The sequence below is a fragment of the Mauremys mutica genome, chromosome 17 (genome assembly GCF_020497125.1).
Source record: "Mauremys mutica isolate MM-2020 ecotype Southern chromosome 17, ASM2049712v1, whole genome shotgun sequence".
Lineage (NCBI taxonomy): Eukaryota > Metazoa > Chordata > Testudines > Geoemydidae > Mauremys > Mauremys mutica.
The window spans coordinates 22,255,255-22,269,933 of NC_059088.1; the positions used below are offsets into that span (position 1 = coordinate 22,255,255).

Sequence of the window (14,679 nt, forward strand, 5' to 3'; positions counted from 1 at the left end):
CCTGCCCGGCCCCTGGGACTTCCTAGCCCAAGCATCAGCCCCGTCCCTGCCCCGGAGACGCAGGCGCCAGGCTCTGCATTTTGTCCTGGTTTCAGCATGAACCCTCGTTTAGCGCAGAAAGGCCACCTACCCTGGCGCCCAATCAGTGCCCCCCTTCTCCCACCACTGGAGCTGCCTGAGCACGATCACTTGAGGCCGGAAGGTCGGTCCCCAGCATATATCTTCCGCGAGGACTCCAGGAGGGCTGCCCAGTAAATGATGCACTCTGGAACAGGGCAGCGCTGAAGCTGGCAGGAGCTGGTGCTAACCCAGACAGCGGGTGAGTCGTAAAGCCAAGAGGGACATTAGTTCCCCTAGTTAAAAGGCCTCTGCCAAAGGAACAGGTTGCCATGGTGATGGGCGCAGTGCTAGACAGAAGAGGCCTGATTCTTGGCTACACCAGGGGCGCTGGTGGGTCATACAAGGGGCTGAAATTGCCCCCCCAAGACTCTCTCCTGTGCAGGGGACCTTTCTGGAGCTGAGATTAGCCTCTGCACTTGCCTTGCGCCCAGTCTCTGCTTTCATGGGGAGTAGAGCGTAAAATAGAGCAGCCTTGGGGCTGCTCTAACTGGCGCTGAGGCTGAGGCAGGGCCTTGCACAGCCCCAGAACACTGGGAGCAGAAAGGTGGCCACATATTGGGGTTGATCAGCTGCTGTGCCTGACAGACCCAAGTCGCTTAGCTCAGGCAGTGAAGGTGCCTGTGTATAGATCCAGAAATCCCAGGTTCAGTCAGGGCTGCTGGTGACCTGCCCAGGGGTGTGGGGGTAATACTGGATTTGTCCCTCCCCTGAGCGCAGGAACAGAGGCAGCCCCATGGCATTAAAGCCATTTAAAATCTGGGCATACACACAGCGGCGGGGTTACAAGCACTCCTCCCGCTGTGTGACCGCTGCCTTCCCCAGGTGCCGCGACCCAGCCTTCTGCCCTGGGGCCAGAACCAAACGTGGGCCCAGCTGCTGGGACTTAAAGGACCGACCACCTGGTTGGCGAGCAAAATTGGGCAGGGGTCTACGCAAGCCCACCTGTGCCCGCAAACCCGACTCTAAAACCAGACCCGGGACCTTTGCTCGTGGCCCGTTTATCTGCTCCACTGATGGAGGCCAAATGCCAAACCTCCAAATGGCCACTCAGGTTCGGACACCTCCATTTTTTGGATGCCCAGGGCCTGCTTTTCAGAGATGCGGGTGGTCTCCTGGCCGTCAGCTGGGTTTGTGGGTCACCGCGTCCCTGAAGATCAGGCTCGAGATGTCTCAGAGTGGGTTGAAGCCGTCAGCTGTGGGAGTCGGTGTCCGGGTTGAGGACTAGAACTGCCGACAGCCGAGACTCACCCGCCAACCTCTCCACAGGAGGGAGCGCTCACCCGTCGCTGCTCGGAGTCTCATTTTGGGTTCGAGCAAGCGACGCCGCCCCCAGCGTGGGGCCCGTTATCTTTGCACTTTCCCAAAGGGTTATTCCTGCTGGGCCCTGCCCATGACAACGGAGCATTAAGCGAAGCCAGGAAGGTGTTGCATTCTGAATGCCCGAGGGAGCCCTCGACACTCAAGATGAGGATAAGGACATACTGGGTCAGAGCAATGGCCCATCTAGCCAGTATCCTGTCTTTCGACAGTGGCCAGGTGCCAGATGCTTCAGGGGGAATGAACAGACCAAGGCAATTTTGAGTGATCCATCCCCTGTTGTCCAGTCCCAATTTCTGGCAGTCAGAGGCTAGGGACACCCAGCGCATGGGATCTTGGCTAATAGCCATTCATGGTCCTCTCCTTCCGGAACTTTTCTTTTTTGAAACTAGTTATACTTCTGGCCTTCACAACATCCCCTGGCGGTGAGTTCCACAGGTTGACGGTGAAGACTTGTGTCCTGTGAAGAATACCGTACGCTTGTTTTAAATCTGTTGCCTGTTCATTTCAGCGGGTGACCCCTGGTTCTTGTGTTCTGTGAAGGGGTAACTAACACGGCCCGATTCACTTTCTCCCCACCTGTCATGATTTTATGGACCTCTATCCTGTCCCCCCTTAGTCGCCTCTTTTCCAAGCTGAACAGTCCCCGTCTTTTCAATCTCCCCTCGTACGGAGGCTGTTCCATGCTCTAATCATTTTCATTGCCTTTCTCTGTACCTTCTCAGACAGCATTTCAGCTTCTCCAACCCCTTGGCGATGCTCCCCGATCAGGGTCGGTCCTGTTGGAAGTGACTCTGGGTTCGAATGCTTTCCCAGCCTGCCTTCTGCATTTTCAGCAGCATTAGACTGAATAAGCTCCTCCCCCGACCCCCCAACCACTATGTCTGATGTCAGTGCCTGTACCTCGCCCCTTAGCCACGGGGGCAGGGGGGGGGGGGCTGAAAGTGCTTGAGTCTGTATATTAGACAGACTTCTCCGGTGCTGACATGCAGCTGCCTCTGGGGTGGAGCACAGCAGCCATTTTAAACGTGTTATTGAACTGGAGCAAAGGGGGCATTTAGGGAGCCGGGTGACTGCCCCAGGAAGGGGCCTGTAATGGGTTATATCCCTCCAGCCCCTCCATGAGCAAAGGGTGGGCATGGTTCCTGCCAGAGTCCAGCCCTGCTGCTCAGGGCATCTCCTCCCCCCACCCCCGATGGAGCTCAGTCTGTGCTGCTGGGTGTGTTTGGGGTGTTGGAAATGGAGCTCTTCAGGGCTTTACCTATTGTAAATCTACAGGGGCTCCCTGCTCTTTTTGGGTTTTTTTTGCTGCATTCTGGAAGGCAGGGCAGGGCAGTGACTCAGGCTGAACGGCCGCACTCCTGGCTAGTGGTTAGCGCCTGGGAAAGGGGCACCAGGACTCCTGGGTTCTAATCCCAGCTCAGGGAGGGGAGAGGTCTTCTTAGTGGTTGGGGGTGAGTTGGGAGCTAGGAGCCCTGGGTTTTATTCTCAGCTCTGGGAGGGGAGTGGTTAAAACATGGGGGTGAGGAGTCAGGACTCCTGGGTTCTCTCCCAGCTCTGGGAGGGGAGTGGGGGTTGGGGGTTAGAGCAGGGGAGCTGGGATCAAGGATTCCTGGGCGCTATTCCCAGCTCTGGCAGGGGAGTGGGGGCTAGGGGTTAGAGCAGGGGAGCTGGGATCAAGGATTCCTGGATGTTATTCCCAGCTCTGGGAGGGGCGTGGGGTTAGATCAAGGGGGGGGGGGGGAGCTGGGATTCCCAGCCCCAGCACTGCCCCACGGTGCGCCCCTAGCCAGTCCATTCCTCACCCTGCTTTAATTTCTGGGCAGCCGGCGCCTGGCTCGGGAATTGTTCAGTGTTTAAACCCTGGGCAGCAGCTCTCCTGCTGACAGTCTGCTCCCCTCCCACTGGGCTGACTCTCCCCCCAGTCCTGATTTCATCTCTCAGCCCAGCCCAGCCTCCCTCAGCTATTCACTCCTTATTCCCAGCAGCCTGGGCCGTCTGTGAACATGGGCTCCCTCGTCTGACCGCCTGCGCACCCTGCAGCTATGAGAGATCTGTGGTTTGCAGAGTCAGGCAATTAATTGAGTGTCTCTTCCAAATCGCTGCTTGTGTCTTGGATTTAGGCTGAGGCTCAAGAAGCAGCTTCCTCTTTGCATTTGCACTGATTTGTCCTGCCTGGCTGTAACGCGGGGACAGAAAATGACCGGGAAGCATCAAGAATAACAAACCCTAAAATCCCTCCAGCCCCTTGTCAGCCCAGAGCTTCCGAACATTTTGCTCACAAGGAGGCCTGGAGGAATGAGACCCACCTACCTCCTGTTGTACAGACAGGGAAACTGAGGCCTGCTGCGTGGTCCAAGGTCACAAATCACAGGGCAGTGTTGGAAAGAGAACCCCGGCGTCCTGGCCTGGGACTGAGCAGCAAAGTTTGTCAGGAAGCCCGTGGGGTAGGGGGGAGCAGAGAGAAGAAACGACGGATCCTTTGCTTGATGGCGCGAATTGTGCTTCGCTGAGATGCATGTGAAGCCCTTTCCCGTCGCATGGCGCAGAGAATAACACACGGACTCTGTGGCATCGTCAGCGCATTTTCAGCGAGCTGTTAAACTGCCTTGCTGAGCCTTCGGCTGCAGTGGAAATAGGTGATGGCCCAGCTCCTGGTCCAGCTGTCTGGGGCAGCCGGACGCTCCTTTCCCATTAGAACAGGGGAGGGCAAACTACGGCCTGTGGGCTGGATCCGGCCTGTGGGCTGGATCCGGCCTGCGGGATTGTCAGCCCCGTGGTGCAGCGGGGCTAATACAGGCTCCCTGCCTGCCCTGGCCCTGCGCTGCTCCCGGAAGTGGCTGGCACCACGTCCCTGGAAGGGGGGACTCTGAGCCCTCCTGCCCCCCAACCCCATGCCCTGAGTCCCCTCCTGCACCCTGAACCCCCTGCCCGGAACCCCCTTCTGTACCCCACAACCCTTCTGCACCCTGCACCCCCTGCCTGGAGCCCTTCCTACACCCCGCACCCTCCTGCCCCCCTAACTCCCTGCCCCGAGCCCCCTGCTGCACCCTGCACCCCAACCCCCTATCCTGAGCCCCCACGGCACCCTGCACCCCTCACCCCTGCCCAGAGCCCTCTTCTGCACCCCAACCCCCCTGTCCTGAGCTCCTCCTGCACCTTGCACCCCCTGCCCCGATTCTCTTCCCACACTCTTCACTGCCTCCTCCAACCCAACCCCCTGCCCTGAGCTCCCTCCTGCACCCTGCACCCCACACCCCTCCTGCACCCCACACCCCTTCCTGCACTCCAACCCCAACCCCTTCCCCTGAACCCCTTCCTGTACCCCACACCCCCTCCCACTCCCCGCACTCCCTTCCACACCACAACCCCCTGCCCCAGCCCTACATTCATGGCCCTGCGTGCAATTTCCCCACCCAGATGTGGCCCTCGGGCCAAAAGGTTTGCCCAGCCCTGCATTGGAAGGACGCCAAGTCTTCAGAGGGGTTTGAGAATCCCAGCCGGTGCGACTGGACGTTGCTCAAGAGACCCAGCACCTCGGCTGGTGTGGAGAGACGCTGGTGAGTTTTGCTGTTTTACACCAGCTGACGTCTGGCACAATAGACTGCAAAGGGCATTTGTTTCCTTGTCTGGCTGTACCCAACTCTTGTCTTTTGCCATTTACGTTGACTGGAAGCTTTTTGGGGCCGGGGCATCGCCTTTCTTGGGCTGTGTTTGCACAGGGCCTACCATGCTGGGGTCCTGGTCTCGAGTCGCACTCCTAGAGCACTGAAGTGGGACTTGGGAGACAGGGGTGCTATTCCCTGGGCATCTCGTGACCCTGCCCCGTGCCTCAGTTTCCCCAGCTTTAAAAACGGCACTGACCTGCTTCATAAAGCACTCTGCGCTCTCCGGATGAAAAGCACTGGGTATCATCATTAACAACATTTCTGGAGTTTGTTCTTTTTTAAACTAGGGATTCGAATAAGATCTGTGGCGCCACAGGAAATTATTAACCCCCTGTTTCTATTTCTCCTCTCTCACCTGTGTGCTAGATTTCAGGTCCAATCTCTCTTTCGCCCACAGAAGTGCTTTAGAAGCAGCGATTCCCTCGCTGTGCCAGCATCCTGGCTGCAGAACTGCCACTGAGCTAGGCAGTGAGAGCCGAAAGGTTAAAATCTAATCCCTGCAAGCAAAGTCTGTCATGCTTATCTGCTACTGCTGTGTGCGGCCTGGTTCCTGTGCGTCTCCTGCTCTGGTACCTGGCAGGTCTCTTGTGCTCTAGGTGAGATTCCAATGCAGGGATCCAGCGCTTGCTTCCCAGCTGTGGGGGATGTCCTCATCCACCTTTGTGCCTCTCTTCTCTGAGCTCTTCTCAAAGAGAATATTGTCTAGTGGTTGGAGCAGGGCCCTGGGAGCCAGATTTCCCGGGGTCCAGTCCGAGCTCTGGGAGGAGGGTGGACTAGTGGTTTGCGGGTGGGGAGCTGGGCCAGCTGGGTTCTATTCCGGGCTGTAGGGGACAGTGGTGGGAACAGGGGGCCAGTGCAGGACGAGGGTGCAGGATTCCTGGCTTCTCTTCCCAGCTCTTGCTATGTAAACGGGGGCAACTTGCGTCTCTGCTCCGTGCCTCAGTTTCCTCACCTGTGAAATGTGACCTACCCCCCAGGTTGCAGTGCGAGAACTAAGACTTATAAGCACCCTGGGATCCTCAGCTATATGATACCTTATCAGGGCACCCCGTGATTGGTCAGCTATACCTTCCACCTGCAGCGACTGTAGAATTCCCCAGCTCTGGGGATTTTGTTGCTTCCATTTGGTGCGTGTGAAAGACCCTTGGAAAACCAACAAAAGCCCCCCGATGAGCTCCACTGGAGGAGCAGGGGATCCAGGGTTGGCATGGATGCTACAGCAGAGTAATATTGCTGAGAGTGTGGGTTATATACAACAATCAGAGAGGAGCTGCTTTCGGCGGCCTAATGGGGAGGATGCTGGAGCGGGGAGTCTGTGGAGACCTGGAGTTTAGTCCAGTGGTCTAGCTCCATCTATGAGCTCAAGCATGCCCGGGGCCCCTCCGTGCCTCAGTTTCCCCATGTATACCTGGTGGATAATGAGCCGTCCTTGGAAATTGCGTTGAGAGTCCTGGCTGAAGGCTGGAGTTTCAATGGAGCCCAATGGGCTTTGGCAGTCCGCCTGACGCCTCGGACAATCCCAGCTGGCAAGCCCCCACCCACTCCCCGGGAGAGCTATTGGCACCACCAGCAGCTCCGTTCCCAGAGCGAGTACGGCGACACGGCATGTGCTGCAATGAAAACGGAAACGGCCCAGGCTGGTGGGGGCAGATCGGTTACCCCCATCGCCAGGCAGCCCCTCGAAAACCCAGCCTGATGTGCCAGGTTCTGCTGGGAAACAGCCAGCCACCTGCACCAGCCGCTGCTGGCCCCAGTGTGTGCGGAGCAGCTGCTGTTTACGTGAGCCTCCCCAGGGTGACTTTGGGGCCTGGTTTTCAGTGGGCTTCGGTTCAGGGCCCGATCCGGGCAAAGGCATGAACAGATGCAGGTGGAGAAAGCTGGAAAAGGTCCCTGCTGCCTGGAGGACCGGGGTGAGACTCGCCCCACGCAGCCATGCCACGGACCAGCATGGGAGCAGGGCTGCAGCAAGATCCACAGGAGTGGGGGAGGTCACAGCCCGCTTCCTGCAGTGACTCCTGGGTTGGGTCTATGTATCCTGCACTCCCTGCTGTGAGAGCCGAGGCCTCCAGGGAATGCTGGGAACAATGCAGGCCCCATGGGAATCAGCCCGGTTGTTCCTGGGCTGCTTCTGTGGTGGGAACGGCTGCTACAGCATATTGTGGGGCAGGGAGGAGGAAGGAAAGTCAGGATTCCGGGTTCAATTCCCAGCTCTGGGAGGGAAGCTCTGTGCCTCAGTTTCCCTCCCTCACAGGGGGAGTGTGGGGAGGGTTAACACCTCTGACGAGCCTCGAGCTTCTGAGAGAGGGCCCAGAACAGTCGTCACAATGGTGCACTCCGTCTCTGACCACCCTGCCCCCAGTCCAAGGGCTCATGGATTTGGGCCTGGTGAAGAGAGAGAATCCAGCTAAGTTTAAAGCTGGAGGATGAGGGCTGTTTGCAGGCACATCCAGTGAGCTAAACTGGCCTTCATCCCTGGTGTGGGGAGCATGTCAGAGGGGGAGCTGGAGTGCTCTGGGCTGCGGCTATTCTCCACGTTGTATGCCCCTGCAGGGAAGCAGTGTATGTTAGAGCAGCCCTGAGGCTGCTCTAACTGACCCCAGGGATCGGGCAAGGCACAGCTCCAGGATACAGAGAGCAAAAAGATGGCTTAAAGCTCACAGCTACCGTTGTGCCTCCTCTCCCCGCTCCCGGCCTTTCATCCCTGTCCCTGGTGCGGGAACAGAGCAACTGAGAATCATGGTCTGAGAGCTCCTGCTGTGTGCTGGTACCCAGGCCTAGGAGTCCATTTTCCCCTTAGACAATTAACCTCCCACCCAAGCACACAAGTGACAGAATTCTCTTGGGATGCAATTAGGAACCTACAGGGCTAAATTCATACCTCAGCCAAGCCGGTATAAAATGCAGGGGACAAAATCCCCCAGGGGACCCCAGCCGTGCTTCAACTTCTCCAAGAGGGAGCGAAAAAATGCAGTTGAGAAAAATGACTGGGGAGCTTCATGCGTTTCACAAGCCAGGAGCAGCGCGATGGACCAAACCCATGGCTTTTGGCTCGAGAGCTGGGCTACAGAAGTAGGAGAAAGGGACTGTGCGCGTACAGCACCTAGCGCGGGGGCTGGGGGGCTACAGGGCTCCTTCTTCAGGACGCACATTGCTAATGCAAAGCACCTGGCTAGTCGGAGGCAGGAGGGATCAAACCTGGGCTCTCTGCTAACATAGATCCCGTTAGCACAAGTCCAGGAGCTGACCCATCAACCTCGCTGTGTGGCCAATGCCACCCCTCGAGGGAGCCCGACCGCCACCCCTGAGTGAGTGTGGCTTCCAGCGTCACGCCTGGTAACTTGCCACAAAGATATCGTCCACGCCCGAAATTCCTTTGCCCCCTGGATTCCCGGAGCGGTTTCTGTTTACCGCAAGGAAGGAAAGCGATTTGGGACAGACAGACCACAAACGTCCCTGGGCTCGGACTTGGGCGCTGCTTGCCCAAGGGGGGATGCTCTCGACCCGGCGGCTGGACGGTGACAGCGCTCCCAGCCCGGCTTTAGCTCCGACGAGCCAATATCTTTGGAAAGGATTCCAACAAAACGCAGGGCAAAGGAACGAAAGTTCAATTTCGGTGTCTCCGAGTCATCCCTGGTTCCCTAGGCTGGGAGGCCAGGTCTGGAGCTGCAGGGAAGCCACCCGGCAAAGTTAGTGGGGAGAATAAGTCTCACTCAGGCCTGGATGGGAAGGTCAGGGGAGGCGGTGCGGGACTGGAGCCCGAAGCCCCTGCAGCTGGAGCCTGGGTACTGCCGCTGCACAGCCAGAGCCCGGGCTGGAGCCCAAAGCCCCCGGGCAGAACCTGCCACCCCAGACCTGAACCCCAAAGCCTGAGCCCCACTGACTCTGGGAAGGTGGGGAATTCACTGGCTGCCTTCTCCTCCGGCACTGTAGCCCAGGTGTCTCTAGAGGGGACAGGGTCCAACCCTTGCTAGCGACCCCAGCAATCCACAGCAAGGCGGTGCAGCCGAGAGCAACAGGGAGGCAGAGGGGCTGCTATATTCCTCCCTCCTGTCACAGCCCAGGAGACCGTGGCTGCAAGAAAAGCCCCTGGTGGCCTCAGGCAGCCACGGTGGCCACATTTGAGAAACAGAGCTGGTGGTTAGAGCAGAGATGCACATCAGGATTCCTGGAGGCTGCATGGTCTCGTCTATTCCCAGCTCTGCTGTGTGAGCTCCAGGCAAATCATGGCCCCGCTCTGTGCCTCAGTTTCCCCAGTTAAGGGTTAATACTAGTGGCACTCACAGTGGTCTACGTTCTGAGAAGCCGTCAGAAACCAGCCAGAGCCACACGCTGTGTGTAACTAGGCCTGGCACATTCCTGTATAGTGACTGAATGAGGTTATTTAGGTCCCAGCTCTGCCTGGGTGGCTTGGTCGTAGTGTTGTAGCATAAAGAGCAAAGGCCCCGCTGACGCCCCGCTTTGTGCCTCAGTTTCCCCATCTGTAGCACGGGGCTTGTGCTATTTACCTGCGTCACAGGGTTGTTATGAGGTATAACCCTGTAACGACTGTGACGGGCTTTGAGCTCTTTGGTTCGCGGGGTTGCTATAGACGTGTGGAGTGTTATTTATCCGGTTAAGCGTTAGACAAGACTTTCAACCACAGTGGTTTTAATAGATTGCATTTAGCAGCACGCTTCGGTTTTGCCTGACATGAATAATTCACGGCAGATTGAGAGGTTGTAGAAGGGACCAGGGGTAGGGGAAAGATGAGCATTTTGTCTCCCCTCTGGGAGCCCATTAAGGATCTGGGTGATTTCAGGGACAAAGATGACTCCAGGCCTGGCAAAGACACTTCCAATTTTTAACTCTCCCCCTTCCCCAGTTTACCACCATCATTTTATAGCAGAGCTGCCAAAACCCCTGATAAATGACCCGCTCAGACGGTCTTATTATTTTCTGCCATGGCGTGAGAGCTGTTCTGCTCCAGGGGAAGGAGTCATGATCTTACGACATCCCACAAGGTCCTTCCTTCTCTACTTCAGGACACGTCCTCTTTCCACATAAATGTTTCCCTCATATTGCCCAGCCAACACACCTCAAACCTGACCACTAACCTCATTCCCCAGAGGTCCCCAATTCTCCAGCCCCTGCCAACCTAGGCGGGGTTAGAACCAGTGACTTAGAGATGAAAGGCTTCATCCAGGCCCAACTCCCCGCACCACCAAGCCTCCAGCTTCTGCCTTAGCGTGTTATCTTTGCACCAAACCTGCAGCGGTATCGTCGCCAGGTCCCTGAGAGTCGGCCAAAAGGGTTCACTATAGACGATCTCTGCTTCATGCTGACCACAAAACTCCCTGGCCCCCGCGCTGCTACACAGGTGGAGCGTGGTGCTGGCATCGGCAGCTCACAAAGATGAACCACTTCTGTAAGTTCTCCGCATTTTCCATTTCCAGGTTCACAAAGCTATGGGGGCCTGAGGCGAGAAAATGGCCCCCTCATCACATGAGTTTCATGGCAAACTTGCCGCCGCCGCCGCTGCTGCGCGGCTTGTTCCAGGCCGCGTGGGGATGGTGAGGGACGAACTCGAAGGTGGCGTGATGCTTGACCTTCCCCTTGCTCTTGCTCCAGAAGAAGATGAAGACGAAGCAGACGGCGACCGAGCTGAGGAACGGCAGGATGCCCATGGCCAAGACTCCCACCAGCGTGCCCACGTCGATGAGGGACGGCTGGAAGGCCTCCGAGCTGTTGGAGAACAGGAAGGAGTCGTTGCCCAACTGGGCGGAGGGCTTGCTCACGCGAAGGTGCGCCAGCAAAGTGTCGTTCCCTGCTACGTTGCTGGCCACGCAGTGGTAGGTGCCGCTGTCCTGGGCTAGGGCGTAGTCGATCTCCAAGGTGCCATCTGCGAAGACCCTCATCCGCCCCTTGTGGTTGGAGTCCAGGCGGATGTCGTGAGGTGACACCCAGTAGACAGTCGGGTGTGGGTCCCCTTCGCCCTTGCAGCTCAGGGTTGCTTTGTCCCCCTCTTCCACACTCACCTGCTGAAGCGTCTTGTCCGGGATCTTAGACTTCCTGCAGGTGAAGTGATTGGGCAGGAGGACATCGGAGAAGTCTTTGAAGACTTTCCCTCTGACCGTCGTGGGGCTCGCGCAGGCGGGCTGCTGCCCTCCGAAGTTAAGCCTGCGTCGCCTTCGGATAATCCATAAGAGCCGGCAGTCACAGGCCAGGGGGTTCCTGTCTAACCGCAGGATCTCCAGGTTCCCCACCGAGTGGAAGACCCCTTCTTCCAAGGTCCTCAGGGCGTTACCCGAGACATTGAGCAGCCGGAAGTAGTTGAGTCCTTGGAAGGCGCTGGTGGCGATGGTGGCCAGCCTGCCTCCAGAGAGGTGGAATTCCTGAAGGCGTGAAAGGTCGCTCAGCCTCTTGCCATGGATCACCGAGATGGGGTTATGGGAGAGATCCAGGTACTGGAGATAAACCAAATGCCTGAACGCCTGGTAAGGGACGGCGCTGAGGTTGCACTTGGTGATGGACAAGGAGGTCAAGTTCAGTCCCAAGAGGCTGCGGGGCTCCAGCGTCGCCAGGAAAGGCCAGCGGTCGATCTCCAGCACGTTCAAGCGGTGCAGCCTCCGGAAGGAGTAGTTGTGGAGGACACTGATGTGGAGCACCTTGAACCGGAGCTCGACCAGGTGGTGGAGCTGGGAGAGGGCAAGCTGGGGCACGCCCGTCAAGTTGCACTTCTCCAGGGTGAGCTGCTGCAGGCGGAGGAGCCCGCTGAAGGCTTGCGGCGAGATGAAGACCAGGTGGTTGTCCCCGGCCTCCAGCTTCCTAAGGTTGAACAAGTCTTTGAAGGAGTGGTCCAGGAAGATGACGATCTTGTTCTCGCTGATGTCAAGGATGGTGAGGTTAGGGAGGCCGGTGAAGATTCCAGGCGGGACGATTTTCAGCTGGTTACTCTTCAGCCTCAGGGTCATCAGCTTCTGCAGGCTGTTAAAGGCTCCGGGCTCGATGTTGGAGATGATGTTTTCGCTCAGGTCCAGCTCCTTCAAGGGCTGCAGGCGGGAGAACATGCCCTGGTGCAACGTCCTGATGCGGTTCTTGCTCAGGTCCAGGAGCTCAGACTCCGGGGGGATCCCGCCCGGCACGGTGGTCAGGCGCCGGCGGTTGCAGAAGACAGACCTGTCCTGGGAGGAGCAGTGGCACCTGGAAGGGCAGCTCCAACCGGATCCCGTCAGGAGGGCCTCCAGGGCGAGGAAGAACAGGGGATGCCAACAAGCCCAAGAGAAGGGGGAGTCTAGGAAAGGCCCAGCCACCATCTTACCTGCTTCCTGCAAAGCAAGAACATCCCTCAGTTAGAGAACCGAAGCAGATCTGCCCCTAGACAGCACCTGGCCCACGAGCGCCTTGGGAGAACCATGCAGCAGACCCATCTATCTAAGGGCCAGACAGCACATCTTCACGAACCTAATACCAGTGGGGGGCTGGCTCTTTGTTCTTTCCCCTGGTGCCCACCACCATGGCGTCTGGCCAGGGCAAGTCACTGTGCTATCTCCCAAGGACCAAATCTGTGCCCCAATTTGCCTCCCCATCTGGGAGAGGGTCAGTGTTTGACTCTCTCTCCCTGCAGGCGTGCTCCTAAAGTCACAATTCCTCCACAGCACCTGATACGGTTGGAATCCGTTGACCTCAGAACATTTAAAGGATGACAGTCCCCCGTGGGCCCAGGAGGAGAAAGGAACTTGTCTGAGGTCACGCAGCACATCAGTGGCAGAGCCAGGACTAGAACCCGGGTTCCTGAGTCGCTGTCCAGCCTTCCACCCGCTGGATCACACCACGGCTGATCAAACCTTTGCCTTCTGGAGAATGTCAGCTAACCGGCAGCAGAGCTGGCACTACCCATGGGATTTAAATGTCTCTCCGTGACTGACATGCACACCCAAGGCTGTATTTTATTTTCACCCTCTTCATGTTGGCATTTCAGGTGAAGGACAATGGATCTCGCTCAGCACTGAAATTCAGTGGCCCTGGGATATGATGTATTATTTTGAAAGCAGAGGACGATGCCGGGAACTTTTCCAGCATCGATTGACTCATTAAAATGCAAGCCCCCCTCTAACGAACGCCCAAGGGGTAGAAAACCATGTTCTCCGCAGCTGCCGTCTGACAAGTTTGGAAGGCTTCAGAGCATAAATTCCTGCAGCACTGATGGGTGAGGCTATGATTTAGTCGCGGAGGTCACGGAATCCGTGACTTCCAGAGACCTCTGTGACTTCAGCCCATGACAGTCAGGAGTTGCAGGGTCCCCGCTGCCCCTGGTGGTGGGGGCCCACCATAGCTCCCAGCCACAGTGGGTGGTGGGGGTACCCTGCAGCTCCCAGCTTCTGCAGGTGGGGGGGCCCTGCAACTCTGAGTCCAGGCGGCAGAGGATCCTGGAGCTCCGAGCCAGGGCCCCCGCAGCTGTCCAGCCACCAGGGACAGCATGGGGATCCCACAGCTCCCCATTTTGTCATGCATATTTTTAGTAAAAGTCACAGGGCAGGTCACAGGCTTCCATGAATTTTTCTTTCTTGCCCGTGACCCGTCCGTGACTTTTACTAAAAATATCCATGACAAAATCTTAGCCTTACCGATGGGTTTTATCCACTGTCGTGTGGCACCAGGCATCTGGAGAGTGTCACTAACGGGACCCGGCATTGGTAAAGAGGCCATCCATCCTCAGCACTTGCTGCAAGATGCCTTTTGATGGTACGGAGCTGTATCAGTCTGATTTCAGGGAGGGAGCTGTCCCCAGGGACCGGCGATCCAGCTTCTTTCATTTTTGGCCAAGGCTACATGGGATCTTGCCGGGCAAGTGAGTGACCTGAAACTGAATCCCAGCGGGGAGGGCCGGGGAATTCCACGGCCAGCTGGAACGTACCAGTGTGGACACAAGAACAAATGGATATAAACTGGACACTAGGAAGTTTAGACTTGAAATTAGATGAAGGTTTCTAACCATCAGAGGAGTGAAGTTCTGGAGCAGCCTTCCAAGGGGAGTGGTGGGGGCAAAAGACATATCTGGCTTCAAGACTAAGCTTGATAAGTTTATGGAGGGGCTGGTATGATGGGAGAGCCTAATTTTGGCAATTAATTGATCTTTGATTATCAGCAGGTAAGTATGCCCAGTGGTCTGTGATGGGATGTTAGATGGGATGGGATCTGAGTTACTGCAGAGAATTCTTTCCTGGGTGCTGGCAGGTGAGTCTTGCCCACATGCTCAGGGTTCAGCTGATCGCCATATTTGAGGTCGGGAAGGAATTTTCCTCCAGGGAAGATTGGCAGAGGCCCTGGAGGTTTTTTGCCTTCCTCTGCAGCATGGGGCACGGGTCACTTGCTGGAGGATTCCCTGCACCTTGAGGTCTTTAAACCACGATTTAAGGACTTCAGTAGCTCAGACATAGGTTAGGGGTTTGTTACAGGAGTGGGTGGGTGAGATTCTGTGGCCTGCGTTGTGCAGGAGGTCAGACTAGATGATCATAATGGTCCCTTCTGACCTTAAGTCTATCAGTCTATGAAAAAAAAGCTGGAAGTTACCCCTGCTGCTGCCACGGAGACGCCC

General features: G+C 57.0%; 1 protein-coding gene across 1 annotated transcript; it reads right to left on the bottom strand.

Moving 5' to 3' along the window:
- Window positions 1-10,452: 10,452 nt before the first annotated feature.
- LINGO4 (leucine rich repeat and Ig domain containing 4) lies at window positions 10,453-12,397 on the bottom strand. Its single transcript, XM_044991846.1, has one exon. It carries the CDS (start codon window positions 12,395-12,397, stop codon window positions 10,583-10,585), a length of 1,815 nt encoding a protein of 604 aa, XP_044847781.1. The 3' UTR covers window positions 10,453-10,582.
- Between the last annotated feature and the right edge of the window lie 2,282 nt (window positions 12,398-14,679).

What these genes read in the sequence shown, in the direction of transcription:
- LINGO4 (XM_044991846.1), bottom strand. Translation starts at nt 12,397, where the DNA reads ATGGTGGCTGGGCCTTTCCTAGACTCCCCCTTCTCTTGGGCTTGTTGG.